Genomic DNA, 16,164 nt, shown 5'->3' with positions numbered 1-16,164 from the left:
AGAGCTAGAGCTAATAAATACTAATAAAAAGCATGTTCCTGTTACTGAGGGTAAATTAAGGCATTATGCTAGGAGATAGTCATAAGGTCAGCTGTTAGTTGACTCTGAAAGCACTAACTATTCTCCAGTGTGAGGATTCTCCTTAAGAATTATGGTAGAATGCATGGTAATTCCATAAACTAATAAACAAATGTTCCTAATACATTAATTAGCTCTGTATTTTGGAGATAAAGCATTGTACCTATGTTATATTTTTCCTGTATCACTAAAATAATTTCGGAAAGAATTACTTGGAAGAAGGATAAAGGTTAATGACAAGGGAGACAGGAAAGAGTAATGGTGAGTCAATATAGTATCCTTCAAAAATATCATTATTGAGCTCATGTTTCACAGAGTGGATGCATATTAATGGTGTGTTTAAACAAAATCTGCCGTGAGCATGTGAACTGCGGGTTAATCAGCAGGTTTTCTTTTCATCCCTGAATTTATGGCTCCATTGCTGATCTTTGTGACTGTCCATTGCTATGAAGTCAGTCAGTCTTGTGGGACACACAGACTCTAAGAGCAGATACCATCAAACTCTTTACTTATTTCACTGTCAGAGGAAACCCAAGATTCTTCTTCCTCTCAGGGAGTCTCCTCACTAAGGAGTAAATTTTCCATTTTTATGTTGGTGCTGTGATGATTATCCTTAAGATGGTGTTTAAGTTGTTTGCAAGTCTCACCATATTATACATAAAACTATGCAATGAATTGTACTAGAAGACCTTATTTGTCTCATATTTAGTAGCCTCAGTTATTTTTAGTTTGCACTGTGTTTTCATACAGATGAAGGAGAATTAGAGCATATGTATTTTATCAGTTTGTATTTCTCCTAAGACTGTAGTATTGCACTTTGAAGAATCTTTCTTGTTTTATATATATATATATATATATATATATATATATATATATATATGTATATATGATTCATATTGCATATGAGCAGTTTAGCACAGTGGTCTTAATAATAGAACTAAAGAATTTTATTAAACCTCTAAATTTGGGGAGGAGTGTTATAATTGTTTTCAGTTAAGACATTGAAAGTGCAATTAATCCCCATCTGATACATGAAGCTGTCTTGGGGGGTTCTTAATTAGTGAGCAGAATTACTTCTGTGTATTTGATTAATATGTGAGCAAAGACATTTCTGGAGGGGTTGGGACATAACTTAGTAAACTTCTTGCACTGTGTTTGGTCCCCAGAACACACACATTGGCATGGGATTTTATCTTACAGTGTTCCTTTCTGTTAAGGGAAATACTGTTTTTCTCTATGTTGATGTCCATGTTCATAGGATCCTTGAGTGGTAGGGAAATGAAGAATACATCATCAGGAGGAAGTTGTATGCTTTGTGTCCATAAGAGAATGTGAGCACACACCCTAATCTTTCTTTATCCGCAACTGTGCATCTGGTCCTCACAGAAATTATAGGAACATCTGGTAAACAACCAAGAATGTGTTCTTAAATGCTATTTTAGGAAACAGGTACAGGTTTTCCGCGGAAGCCTTTCAAACATCTCCAAGTGATTTAGAAATAAACAGACTGCAGGTGTGTTATTACAGTTGATTTTAACAAGTCCGAACACCTTTCTCCTTCACCACTCTTTTGTTATAGACAGCACCGAAGCACTGTGGTTTAGGATGGGGAGGATCACTCTTCCGAAGGAAACATTGCTAACAATCACAGTGTTTGTTTGAATAGTTTCCTTATCCAAGAAGATCTCAATCCTTCCCAGGGCCATTAATTCGTATAAAAAACATTCCATGAATGCAGTGAGCAGGTTCAGCTTGCCTCCTGTTGATGAGGAAACTCAAGCATGGGCAAGGCTAATGTCCACTCACGTAAGGAATTTTCTTGATGCAAGCTGATAACTGAGGGGGGTCACTGGGTCTTGGTACCTGTTTGAACATTAGCCAACCAAACTAAAACTATTCCATGTGTTTTTTCAACAATATCACTGTTGGTAGTATTCAAAATAGGTAGGCTTCATTTAACAACCCATGTCTCTTGCTTGTTGTTAAGGTTGGATGGCTTCCATGAGGATGGATGTAATCTCACATGGCCAAACCCAAACGCAGCTACCTTGTGCTTAGTTAGAGATCCTAGCACTCCTCTCACAGGTCCCATGAAATTCTTTTCTCCTCCTGTTCTGGTTTCAGCAAGTATTTGTGATTGGGAAACTGTGAAGGTATGATCAATGGAAAGTGTGCATTTGAGTGGGAGGCATGCCCACAGTAAACAATTCTTCCCCTGAGACATCTGAGAGGCCCCAGAGGAACTGTACCTTCTTCATGACTTCGAAGAGTGCTTATCTTGTAGTCATGAGGTGATCCAGTTTCAATGAGTTGATAAAAGAACAAACAAATGTCTTATAATAGTTTTCAAAGCAAGATGTTTCTTACAGGAACTATTTGTGAGGATAAACTCTCCAAGCTAGAAAGTGGATTTGAGAGATTTTTGTTATTGTTTCTGGTGCTTCTGGTGTTGTTTTCAAGACATGAACTCATTGGTTGAATTTATATTTTCTGTACTACCCAGTTTTTTTTTTTTGACGGCAACAACAGTGTCATTGTAACTGTGATTTCAGCCCTACAATTAAAAATGGCTATTAATTAGGGCTTCTGCTGTGGTGATGAAACACCATGATCAAACTCAACTTGGGGAAGAAAAGTTTTATTTTGCCTTATGATTCTCAGGAAAGTCAGAGAAGCAGCTGGTGGCAGTTAGATCCTTGGATGCATAGATAAATGCAGAGGTCATGGGGGAACACTGCTTACTGGCTTGCTGCTCATACTTGCTCATTCTGCTTTCCTTCTTCATATGACAAAGTATAGCTAAATAAACCGTTCCTGTATTTCTAATTATAACAGTAATTGTTCAATATAGCAGAGACATTAAACAATTTGGTTGATAGAAGAAGGAAACACAGATGTAAATAGTAACTGATGGAAATTTCTGTTTATTTTCAAATAAAACCACCATTTCAAATTCTACCCCATTTTCTGTCTGTGCAGTGGAAGCCACAGATAATATCTGGCTGATGTACTTGTCAGTCATCATTGGAGCAGAAATTTCCTTTTCTCTCTGAGTTCAGAGAAAATCACAACAAGGCAAATTGAGAAAGATTGTCTGATGTAGCTGAGACTCATATAGCGGAAGTTTAATGTTCCTAAGTGAAACTTCATTTCTGGCTAGATCATAAAATAATAACAGGCAATGAGAAGTAACCCTCAGAAGACATCAAGTGCCTGCCTCAAAGTGACTTTCTTCAATTAGACAATGCATAAAATATATTGTAAATTATTTCCCAAACTTCAAAATACATACTATTAAATATTTTATTTAATACTTTATTCTTCTAAAATATTTTTATTCTCACTAATTTAAGAGAATGTCAATTATAGTCTAAATTTTGCATTATATTGAAATTATTTATTATTCAAATAATGTATTGCCCAGACTTCACACTCGCCAGTAACTAATAGAAGTCATGGGAGTAAGTCTAATAATAACAAGCCACAGAAAAATGGAGTTTGGTAGACTAGGAAGAAAAAGAGAACATACATAAGTAAGAAAAGAGAAAATGGCTTGCAGAATATCCTTAGAAAACATAAAGAGCATTGAGATAAAATTTGTGATTTTCTGGGACGTTATTTTTAACTTTCAGAGGGAATAGCTAAATATGTAAATATGAAGCTGAGAGAGCTGTGGCTCAGCATCATTTTAAGTGTGTCTCTGCTTAATTGTCAACCCCAAAAAGAGTTAGAAAATGGCATAATTTGCATTTGAAGTGGATTCAAAACTTCTACATGATAAGATTAATTTTAAAATTATATTATTCATTTTTTGTCAAATATTTTCTCATGAATTGGGCAACAATTTTGTTACTGGGGAGATACAGGAAAAGGCAACAAAGTCATCTGTACAGTGGGAAACAAAGTCATCTGTACAGTGGGAAACAACACAACCATAATAGTGGTGACCGATAGTCAGTATTGCACAGGTAGCCTACAGTCCTTTCCTCAGCTACAAGTCATAGTTACCAAAGGACTGTCCAGAACAACTTTGCACTGACTGTGTGTGTGTTGTCTATACACACACACACACACACACACACACACACACACACATATATGAAAGAGAGACACACAGAGAGAGTTTTCTACATACCTAGCTCCATGAAAATACTTTGATTTAAGTCCCAACAGAACACAGAGCACATATGCTTCCTACTGCCTAGAGCTTCGGGGCCGGATACCTCTAGAATGAAGTAGCCACTATGTGCTCCCTTAGGCCTATTTCATGTTTTGTATTTCACACAGATGCTATTTGTGCAATGCATGCACATGCACATTATCTCCTCTAAGCTTTTGACCTGGAGGCAGCTCTGGAAAGGCAGGACCAACCAGTCTGGTAACCCAAGAATGAGATAGAATACTGGTCACTCTGAGAAAGCATTAGTCCAGTAGAACATGCAAGACATTTTCAGACATTTTCAGAAGCCAGTCTGATGGTCACGTGTCCTCAGTGCAGGAGCCCTTAGGAAGGATCAAAGATGAGACAGGAGGTAAGGACCAGAAATACTTGTTTGAACCAGAAATGTGTGTGCCAAGCATACCTTTCCTGTTGAACGTATACACAAACTGAACACTGTGCTGTCTGTGAGGGCATTGTCACCAAGGAAAATGAAAAGTCAGAAATTCCTTGCAGCACCCTATTGAACTTTTTTACTCCTTTTTATTTTTGTAATTTTAGAGATGGATAGGTAGACTCAACTGTCAGAGTGTAGTTTTTGTTTCTTTTTGTTTTGTTTTGTTTTTACAGGCAAAAGAATGTATTGGTTCACGGATGCATCTTCTTTAACCAGAATTAAATAAGACTTACTTACTAAATGAGCAACAAACTCATGACCCTGGAACTTTGTAAGACACAGTAAGCCACTGCCTTCTGTTAGAGCTAGGATATCCTGGGAAGGTAAAGGCTGAGGCACTTTTTACCCCTGCAGAGACATAGTCAGATAACCGGGTAACTGATAAGGAAATCCGCAAGGTCAGAAGCTCATGAGAAAACGTGCCTTCGGGTTTCCCAGAAGCCCTTCACGGGGACAAATCCCAAGCATGGTGAAAGACCGACAGACTGTGGGTTCATCTCAGTTGCACATGCATGACATGGGGTGATATTATTTCTATTATTTTCTGTGCCTTGGTTTAATAGGACAGGCCATTTGACCTTACAGTTTGTTCCCCCACTGTCCAGTTTGTGTTTACTAGATGTTAAGTTATAAAACACAGAGATAACGTCTGTCTTGCATTTCTTGGTGTCCAGATCTTTTTCAGGATCCATTACAAAATATACTGATTGAATGGTAATGAATTAGAAGATATTTTACGGGACATATTTCAAATCTCTTTACAAGTATAAAATGTCTATGAATATTTGAAATAAGAGCTTGAACAAATTTTTCTCATATTTTTCTTGAAAAAACATTAGTTCAACCTGTTGAAACTTTTTTTGTCTATATATTTTTTAAAATAACTGAAAACCAAGAAAGCCATGCATGGCTTGTTCCAATAATAGTCTTCCCTAGTGTGGTCTGAACTTGGTTTTAAGTAAGACACTTAATGTCTAACCCTATTATAATTTGCAAACATTGGTTGCCTAAGGCAGACAGAATCTTAATTTGAATTTTAAGTGGAAAGTTAATTGTTTTGTAAATTAATCAGTAACTTGGCTTAGCTCTATTTGCCCTGTTAATTACTTTTTGCTGTCCTGTTAACTCCAATGTTACAAGAGAATGTCATTTCTTGGGTCCCCATATTCATTCTTCACCATAGGGATATGTGTGCAGGCGTGTATGAGTGTGTGCTTCCCACGAACAACCCTTTGTCTCATAAAGGTTTGCCCTGTGATTTTTCATGTGGAATAGCAACCTTTGGTCTGGTAAAGGAGACAGCTTATTTCTGGTGATCCTACTCAAGGTACCATGAAAGCTGACAGCATTAGGATCATCACTCCTACGACAATGCTCTACCAAAGCTTCATCTGCTGCAAGAGCAGCATCCTTGCAGAGATGCATGGAATTGGTTTGCTTAAGTGCCTGGGGCTATAGTGGGGGAAGAATTTGACAGTCTTCGACATCTACCAAGGCCTTTTCAAGCCTGTTGGTTGAGGGGTTATTGATCAGGCATTACATATTATAACCCTTTTTTTCTTTTGTTTGTGGGTGTGTTTGTTTGTTTTGCTCTAGAAAATAATGCTGGTGGCATTTAAAAATGGTGTCTGAGATGTTCAAACCCTATAAATAATTCATCACGGTAACATTTAATAACTCCTATTATAAATATAACTAAGCATCATGAAGTAGTTCTTAGATTAACATAATATTAGTTAATGTTTCTCTAAAATATTCTATTTATACCTGCATAATTATATTGAACATGTTATGTTACATAATTTATTCTTTATTCTTTCTTTGCATAATTAATAAGACTTAAAGTTCCTATGAATTGCTCGGGATTGAGAGTAGAATTACAAGAAAATCACAAGGCACAATCTTTGGGGCTTTATTTGTTGCTTCATGTTCCTCCTCTGGCACTAATGCGTTTCTGCCCATGGCCAGAAATCCCTACCACAGGCACCTGTTTCCCTTGCTCCAAAGCTGTGGAGCCTGCGGGGCACTTCCATGGCAGGGGAGGAATAAAAATTATTTTATAATATTTTTCAAGAAAATTCAAAAAATATATTGAATGCAGCTTTTAGGCAATGTAAAAATGTTTTCTCTTTGCCTCTGGTCAAGGGAAGAAAGAAAAATTCTCAATGAGTCACTGGAAACTGATTCTATTCTTATATTAAAGTCTAAAGTGTTGCCATGCAGGCGTCATGAAATTCCTGGAAGAGATAAAGCAGAATTCAGTACTTGGTAAGGTGAGATAGGGAGATTTATGAATTCCACACCAGCTTGGATAATGTAGGAAAAGTTTTTCAAAGAACCAAAAGTAAAAACAAACCAAATGGGGTGAATTTTCCTACCTGTGGGGGACTTGACGTGTATAACCATTCATGTCATTGTGCAGGATTTCCTAAAATACATGGAAAGTGGTGGTCACGTCATTGAGTATCATACCTGGTGTGAAGAGGAGGACTTATAAGGAGGGACAAAGCCTGGGACTCTATTTACCCTAAATAAGGAATAAACGTGCCCTGCAATATTTCCCAATTTGAACATTTTAGAATTGGAGATTTAAAGGAATCTATATCAAACTTTTTTTGAATTAGGTATTACTTATTTAAAAAAGAAAACAACTAAAAAATCCACGATTCTTCATTAAATTTGGTCATGTGCATTAGTACATTTTAAAACTTTATTTACATCAAAGTTGATAAAAACCCATCAGTACACAAACCAAGTCACTTTTTTTCTGTGACTAAATGCGTGTGAATACAAATATAGTCACAAGGACTTACTGAGACTCATTATTAAGTATAGGTGTTGATATTTCTCATTTTCTTTATATTGTTTAAACTTTACTAAAGAATATGTCCTATAATTTAATGAGCAATCATTTAATTATATTTTTATTTGCATTATTCTGGTGATACATCTTAGGGAATGAGGAACTAAGGAAAATAATAAAGGGAATGTCTTTAGAGGTTTAGGAATGATAGAAATACAGTACTTATACATGAGGTCCTCAAAAAAAAAAATAAGTGTAAACTAAAGCAAGAACATCAGGCTTAGGTCAAATACACAAATAGTTTCAATGGTTTGCAGTTCCTGCTTTCAAGCTACCATGGACTTCCATACATGATGTTCACAATTTTAAAGCTCTGTTAACTTGCAGTACAGAAATTATAAACAGCATCCAATAGGACAACATTCTAGAGCAGCATTTTAAAAAAATGTGCTGGTTCTAATTTCTTTTCAGTAGAGAGCAGGCAGTCAAATAGGAAAAGACAGGTTTCTCACCCGATTCTCGGATGTGCACAGCAGCAGAAAGTGTGTGCTTAGTCTTTCTCAAGCCTTAACCCAACTTACTATAAAAGGCATCGTATAGTCCTTGCATTTTATGGATGTTTAAATGTGAGGTAAAGGGTATAAGAGAGAACATTCCACATTATGAACAGTACAATATGAACAGTACATTTTTCTTCCCACCATTACCCCTCAAGCAAAACAAAACAAAACAACCACGTCCAGGTCAGTAGGACTGGGATGTTTCACAGAAACTCTTCCCTCTAAATTACTCATTTTTCCTTATTTCTCTGGATTCACAGGAGATATCAAACACATCACAGAGACTTGCCTCCCCAAACCGATAATGAATTAAAAAAACTCATTATTCTTGTTTGATAGAGCAATAAATCCAGAATAAAAATAGCATTTTATATCATCATGACTATTTGCTATAGGTATTATTGTCTACTTGATAAGATTTGGAGTCATATGAAAGTGAATCTCTGGGTAGGTCCAGGAGATGTTATCAAGTACGGGGTTGAGTGTTGTGAGAAGGCCCATCTGAAACAGGACAGCACCATTTCTCTGGCTGGCATCGAGGGCTTAAACTGCCAGGACATAGCTAAGCTGGGTGAGAATAAATGTCCATCCCACCATCTGTGCTGACTGTGGTTGCAATGTTGTGACCACTGCCTCCTGTTCCCACGGCTCTCCCTTTGCCATCCTGATAGACTTTATTTCCTGGAGCTTTAAATTAAAGTAAACCCTTCTTTCCTTGAGGTTAATTTTGTCAGGATTCCATTAGAGAAGAAAAAAGAACAGACACAAAAAAAGTTACTACTAAGAAGCGGGTTGCCACTGTGAAAAAAACTGACCATAGAGTTATCAAGCCTTTGGATGTGCTTTGTGGGAGGAATGTGGAGTTAGAACTTTGAGCGACAACAGTTCTTCTATTTTAGGCAAAGTTTAGGGAGAATTCTTAATGAATCTTGGAAGACAAGAATGCTCAGGTAGAGGTCTTACACGTGGGATTTCAGAGGAGATCAACCACTCTGCTGGAACTGGTTCAATGCTATTCATGCAAAGAACTTGACTGCATTCTGCCTATATCTTTAGAGCTTGGGTGAGGTTAATAACAGAGCGATTTGTCAGGTAGCGGAAAGTTAAGGACAAGATTGTTTTCAGGTGGTTTCATGGCCGCTGCTCTCATCTAGCTCTTCTATAAGAGAGGAAAATCCTGAGAGAAGTAGGGAAAAAGCTGTGGCTTGGAAAGGTGTGAAAGTTTATAGTTTCAGACAAGGAACATAGAGACCACACAGCTGGTAACCATGGAAGGCCTGGGTACCATTAAAGAGAAACATGGTACTCCTCCCTGGGACCAAAAAAGATGTCCAGAGGCTAAAACTCCATGTATGGAGAAAAAAAAAGGGGTGGACAGGAGTATTTCTCTCTCTGCTATAGATGCAAGATAAGAAAACAAGTCCTGCCCCTGTTTTCATGCCTTCACTAAAACACGTGTCCTCACCAGACCTTAGTCATGTTGGCTTTTCAGTCCCCTGGAGAGTGAGGAAGACTATTCTGTCATTGCAGTCAACAGGGCTATCCATGGCATGTTCTCAAAGTATCTGAAATGTCTAGGGCACTAGATAATTGCCGTAGAGAAAAGAGTTGATTTTTAAGCATAACAATCAAAACAGGTGATCAAGAGGTGGCCAAGATGGAAGACAGTTAGTAGGAAACAAAAATCAGGGATGAGAGTCTATCGATAAGGATAAATTGAGAGTTGATTCAAAAGACTGTAAAGCAATACAGAGTTCACAATGGTGCACCAAGAGCAGCTCATTTACAGTGAACAATAATCAACAACACAGGCTAAAAACTATCCACACACAGATATTTAAGAAACAAAAGGAACTGGCAACTTTGTGAAGACAGAATCAATAATCATTTTTAAATGGTCAGAAAAAAATATTAGAATGCTAAGAGTGAAGAGTTAGAGTACAGAAATAAAGATAAAGACAACAAGGACAAGGGGCTTCTGAAGACACAGTGTCATTGTTTATACATGGAAAGCACTTGCCTGTGTTAGCTACCTGGGATAGCTAAATTAGTAAACTTAATGACAGAACTTACACGAGGCTTCTGATTTTGTATAGGAAAGCAAGTTCATTTGCCTGGGAGTCAGGTTTCATGCCTGCCCCAGGTATGTTCAACCTGTTGACACTGCAATACCGTATCATTTACAAAGTTCATGTTTGAGAGCCCTACCAAAAAAAAAAAAGATTAAAAATAAACATCACAAATAACTTCATGTGCTGTGACCGTCTTGTATACATTGATAACTATTCTGGTGTTCAGCCACAGAATTGACATGGCTACAAGTCAGCTCAGAATTTACGATGCTAAGGCAGGAGGACATAGAAGAGTTTGAGGCCAGTTGGTGCTGCATGCTATATTGCAAGCTATCCTCACTGCAACCTAAGATCTTTTTTAAAAATGTAATTTTTAAATGTGTATGTCAAAAAATAGCTTGAAGTTTGGGGATACAGGTCAGAAAGCAAAAGATGGCCTCCAACAGGAAATTGCTAGTGGAGCTTCGCCTGTCAGTGTGGGTGCTGATTCCAGGAGCAGTTCAATTGTCAGTTTGCAAAGACAGTTCACATTGCCATACAAGGAGCTGCCAAGGCTATTTGCATAACGCATGTCCCCATAGGTAGGGAAGATAATTTTGATTAACATTTAATGTAATGTTCGATGAAGATGTTACTTAAAATGCCAGCTATTTGCAGAGACCTGGGACTTTCTTGCACACTATCCATCCAGAATTCCCTTTTCTTCCAACTAGAAGATGGAGCAGGAAGTAGGGGCTAGAAAATAAGGCCTCTCTACTTTAGCGACTACAGAAGACCTCATTTAAGCATTAAGTTTGGGATTCCCTCTTCACAAAGCCACCTGGCTTTGCTTTTGGTGTGTTTTGCACTCTTCATTATAAATCCGTATTTTCAGGAAAGCAAATGCTAACAGGTCGCTTCCCCGCTCCCCAACCCCGACACCCAATTACACACAGTTAGTGGCAATGGGGTAAGCAACCTGGTTAGGAAGTTGCTTCAGACTAGCGTTGGCTCTTGGCAGTGTGCTCCTGGCTGAACCCACTGCAGGAGAGCTTGCTTTTGAAGTTTTAGACAAATTAAATCCACACTTCAGATCACGTGTCCCCAAAAGAATGTGGTTTCCCCGGTATGAACAATCTATCCATCCTTCATTCTCCTTTAACTTGGCCCTAGAGTCATCCCTGTCCAATCCCTTGGAAGAGGTTTTACTGTAACCTCAGTCAGAACAGCTTAGGGGCAGGATTACCTCTGAAAAGAGCAGTGCCTCTTTTAACTGGGAGAGACTGGCTCTCCTTGCTGATTGTGCAAACATTCATAATTATGCCTCTAGGTAAACATATTGCTGTCTTCTTAGAAAATAGAGAAGTACAAAGAATGTTTATTTGCAAGCCCAGCCTTCCCGGGTATCCAGAGTTGGTTTAGACACACCTGAGCTCCCATCCCCCTCTTATTGGCTAAGAAAGTTGCCACACCTGATTTGCAAGTTTACTGTCGGAGCCAAGGGGGGTGGGGGTGGGGGGAAGAAGAGGGGGTTGTGTCACCAGCTAGCACTAGATTTGATCTGGCCAGAGAGGGCTAAGCTCTGTGTTGTGAGCACATTTCTACAGGAGAACTGTTCCCTCCCTCCCAAGGCATACAGATTTCTGCTTGAAAGCAAGCCCTACCTCCCCGGGTCAGCGTTCCAGCTGGACACAACTTGGGAGGACCATGGCAACCTACGCTCTTCAAATGGCTGCACTGGTGCTTGGTGGTGTTGGCATGGTGGGCACGGTGGCTGTGACTATCATGCCTCAATGGAGAGTGTCTGCCTTCATCGAAAGTAACATTGTGGTGTTTGAGAACCGCTGGGAAGGCTTATGGATGAACTGTATGAGGCATGCCAACATCAGAATGCAGTGCAAGGTCTACGACTCCCTGCTGGCTCTTAGTCCAGACCTCCAGGCATCCAGAGGACTGATGTGTGCTGCGTCCGTCTTGGCTTTTTTGGCTTTCATGACAGCCATCCTCGGAATGAAGTGCACCAGATGCACCGGGGACGATGAGAACGTGAAGAGCCGCATCTTGCTGACAGCCGGAATCATCTTCTTCATCACCGGCTTGGTTGTGCTCATCCCTATCAGCTGGGTTGCCAATTCCATCATCAGAGACTTCTACAACCCACTGGTGGATGTGGCCCTAAAGCGCGAGCTGGGAGAAGCCCTCTACATAGGCTGGACCACAGCGCTGGTGCTGATCGCTGGAGGAGCACTGTTCTGTTGTGTGTTTTGTTGTACTGAAAGGAGCAACAGTTACAGGTACTCGGTACCATCCCATCGCACCACTCAACGGAGTTTCCACGCCGAAAAGAGATCTCCGAGCATATACTCCAAAAGTCAGTATGTGTAGTTGTGTGTGTATATTTTAACCGTAGCTATAAAGCTAAGCTTTTATAAATCACCGAACCAGCCACTATTTTAGAGAAATGGAGCCCACACTGTATCCATTTACCTTTCTTAACTGCCTAGCACTCATTAGAGGAAATATGCAGCGTCTATGATTCCATAAGTGATTTTAGCAGAATGAGGTATTATGTGCACTGCTTCGATTGTTCTAGAAAGCCTAGCCATTTGTTTTCTAAAATGGTTCACTCAGCTCTTCCTTTTATCAGTCACTCTAAACCTGCACATGGAAAGACTGTTGGTTTAAGCTGTGATTTCTCTGTGTCATGGCATTTTCCAAGTAGATGCGGGTGGCAGTTATATCTCACGCAAATAGAGACAGGCTTATGTGGTTCTATTTAAAGTGGAATGCCAATCCATCACGCTGAATAAATAGAACTCAGCTATTGCATTTCAGGGGGCCTGGGGATAAAAGAGAAGGAGGCTGATATTAATTGCCTAAAAACAGCTTAAGGATTAGTGCACTCTATTTGTAGTGAAGGTTAAAATGAAGGCTTTAATCACTAGTGTCAGGCTTTCTGATATCCTGCTTTGCAGCCTCGAGGAGTAAGAAATTCCGTCACCTTTATCCTTTCCCTCTCTCTACACGCCTTAATTTTCTGTTGCCTCCTATCTTTTAAAGTTTAAAGCAGATGTTTTGGCAAAATATTTTTTTTCCTTCAGACTACTTTTGTAAGGCTAAGCAGTGGTCTTAGAAAAATGAATAATTTCAGAAAAATGAAATCATTAGCTTTTCTGTTTAGAGAAGAATGTATTGTTTTTGAAATGAAGTCATATCATGTAAGGGATTGTTCAAATGCTATTTTTGCATAGTTTTTTTTGAACTTATCAGTATAAATGAGGGAGAAAGAAGAACATTTTCATTGTCATTTTATTAATCCAAAGAGACACAAACCCTCCAAATCCAAAAGCTTGTCCCCTTCTAACTCCTGCCACTCAAACTTATCATTTCTGTTCTGTTGAAGGGATTTCCCCATTTTCTATGTCTTTGCTAAGTTTTATTGAAGTGTAGTATTACTCTGTGTTTCCTCTTAATTTGAGACAACTGTTATTCTAATACTGTTTCATATATATGATTTTTATATTGATAAATTGTTATAACAATATAGCATTTCTTACATCATTCTTTTTCATTACCTTGTGCAAGTGTTTAAAACTTGGTATTGACTCTTTTAGTCTGAACATAGATATTGTGTTCATTTTTGTAATGTATGATTTAAAATCAACGTACTTTATAATGACCTCACATATGCACTAATATTTGATTAATATATTAATAATATTAAATTGCACTTAGGTCCAATGAAATGTGTTTGTTGTAAATACTGTGAATGTAATCATGTTTTAAAAAATGTTGTTCATATGTATTTCAACTCCTGAGAATTCATATGAACAGTGCTGAATGATTTGGGAATATACATCATATTTATGTGAATGATATTATTAAACGTTTGCAATACTAATATTGTAGTAGTTTTAATTTATAAATGGGAGAACCTTAAAAATAGTTGTGTGATGGCCAGTGATACTGGTAGAAAACAGAAGAGATGACACTGCAGCACTCCTCAGTGAGTGCTCATGACGCTTTAGGGGATCTAGTTTATAAACCAATCTCTGTATGTGGAATTAAAGGTTCAAGTACTGTTAGCTGGAAAAGCTTAGTTCTCGTTCCCATGTGGGTGAGGTCACTCTACATCCTGGGCAACTTTGCCTCTTTGGGGGCAAAGCAATTTTGCTAGGAGAAGAAACAAACAAGGACTAACAAAATGGCCTAGACAAAAATCCAGAAAGCCATTTTATACAAGAAAGTCTGTGTAAGTCTGTAAGCAACAAATATGTAGTTGCCCTAAGTGTCACAGACACCATTCATATTTTCTTGGTCCCCTCCCCCACTAAATCGGAATGTAAGGGATTAGGATCTCTTCTTTGGTGTTTCTGAAGTGTCTTCTTCACGTTCTACCTTAAATATAATCCCATCTCTTCTCACAAGAAATTGTATTTTTGTGTCACTGTGTCAATAATGTTTTTCATCCAATTAGCTGCCAAATTCTTATTATAGTTGTTTCTAAAATATGTCAAGAACAGTTGAAGGCTTAGCAAGTAAAGGCTCTTGCTATCCAAGGCTGGAACCCTGAGTTCCATCTTATAGAATCCTTGACATGTGTGCTGTGGTATGTGAATCATCCACACACAGAAATATGCATATTTGTTAGCAACAAACTTTCTTAAAAATTACAAAACATAAGCATTAAGTGTAAAAGTATTTTCACTGTACTTTGGTCCTATATTTAAAGGTAAGTCAAATTTCCTGAAATGTGAAGTCCAAGTATATCTGGCATACTGTAAGTAGCAGGAAGAAACAAAACTATTTTGTCATCGAGAAAGTGAATTCCATCAATACAAAAACATTGTGTGACCAGCAAAACAAAGAGATTGATGTCCAAATGCTAGAAATCGCAATGTTAAAGCTCTCCTTTAGTATTCTGAAAGAGGTGGCCTGAACTTGGAAATAGTTCAGCTGGTGGCAAAGCATGTGCTAATATAAGTTGGATAGTATTGTTTTAAAGGACAAATATTATCTCAAATCAAAAAGTGTGCAAAGAGTAAGAGGATGTATTTATTTATGTGTCTTTTTTTCTTTGTGGTAGGATTCCACATACACCAGGCTGGCCTCAGACTCAGTGTGCGGCTGAAGGTGACTCATGCTGCTGATCCTCCTGCCTTCATGCCTCCAGTGCTCAGATTACTTGTGTGCTCCACAACAGCGGCTGTATGTGCTCCTAGGCACTGAAGATGAGGGGGTATGTATATGCCAGACAATGGCTGTAATTCCTACGAGATATATGCTAAGCTGAACATGCGGTTTTAATCTTTATAACTAGTTGGTTTTATGACTTCAAACCAAATATATTATTTGCTAAGCATTAGGTAGGATTAGCAGCATACATGGTCTAAGATTTTTGTATGTCAGAGCAATTAGAAATATTTAAGCATGTTGTTTAAGGAAAACAAGAAACATATTAGCCCCGCCTTCTATCCATGGATTTAAGACAATTGGGTTATTATAACAAACCAATTCCCAAACATCACAAGCTGCCTATGGCAACGCCAGAGCTAGGAAGCGTTGGGCTGCTTCTCTGCCTAGAGCGTCCGTTCCTAAAATTCAGTTCAGTTCTATGCAGAATATTCACGGGAACGAATGAAGCATACATGCGAAACCAAGGCTGGGTGTGTGGCAGTGCACACCTCTAATCCCACCACTAAGAGGCAGAGACAGAGGGATCTCTGTCAGTTCGAGGCCAGCCTGGTCTACAGAGTGAGTTCCAGGACAGTCAAGACTATACAGAGATATCCTATCTCTAAAAAAAAAATCAACAAAAAAACAAAAACAAAAACAAAATTTGGAATGAAACATTCGAATTGGATTTGCTTCATCAAGTGCTCCTTCTCAATATGTTCAGACTTATTTCATGGCTATACATTCCCCAGAACTACATCCTCTATTCAATTAAAGAAGATAAATATACTTTTATAATGAAGACTAAGACAAAACACTAATATTTACATATTCTTGTCTAAATCATTTAGAATGCTTTAGCATATAAGTAAAACAAATTA

The 16,164-nt window shown here is 38.3% G+C and overlaps 1 protein-coding gene across 1 annotated transcript; it reads left to right on the top strand.

Annotated features, from left to right (window-relative positions):
- Positions 1–11,672: 11,672 nt before the first annotated feature.
- On the top strand, positions 11,673–14,009 carry Cldn8 (claudin 8). Its single transcript, XM_021185626.1, has one exon. It carries the CDS (start codon positions 11,816–11,818, stop codon positions 12,491–12,493), a length of 678 nt encoding a protein of 225 aa, XP_021041285.1. The 5' UTR covers positions 11,673–11,815; the 3' UTR covers positions 12,494–14,009.
- The last annotated feature ends 2,155 nt before the right edge of the window (positions 14,010–16,164 follow it).

The sequence above is a fragment of the Mus caroli genome, chromosome 16, assembly GCF_900094665.2.
Source record: "Mus caroli chromosome 16, CAROLI_EIJ_v1.1, whole genome shotgun sequence".
Classification (NCBI taxonomy): domain Eukaryota; kingdom Metazoa; phylum Chordata; class Mammalia; order Rodentia; family Muridae; genus Mus; species Mus caroli.
The sequence above is the reverse complement of the archived record's forward strand: the minus strand, read 5'-3'. Positions and strand labels throughout refer to the sequence as shown.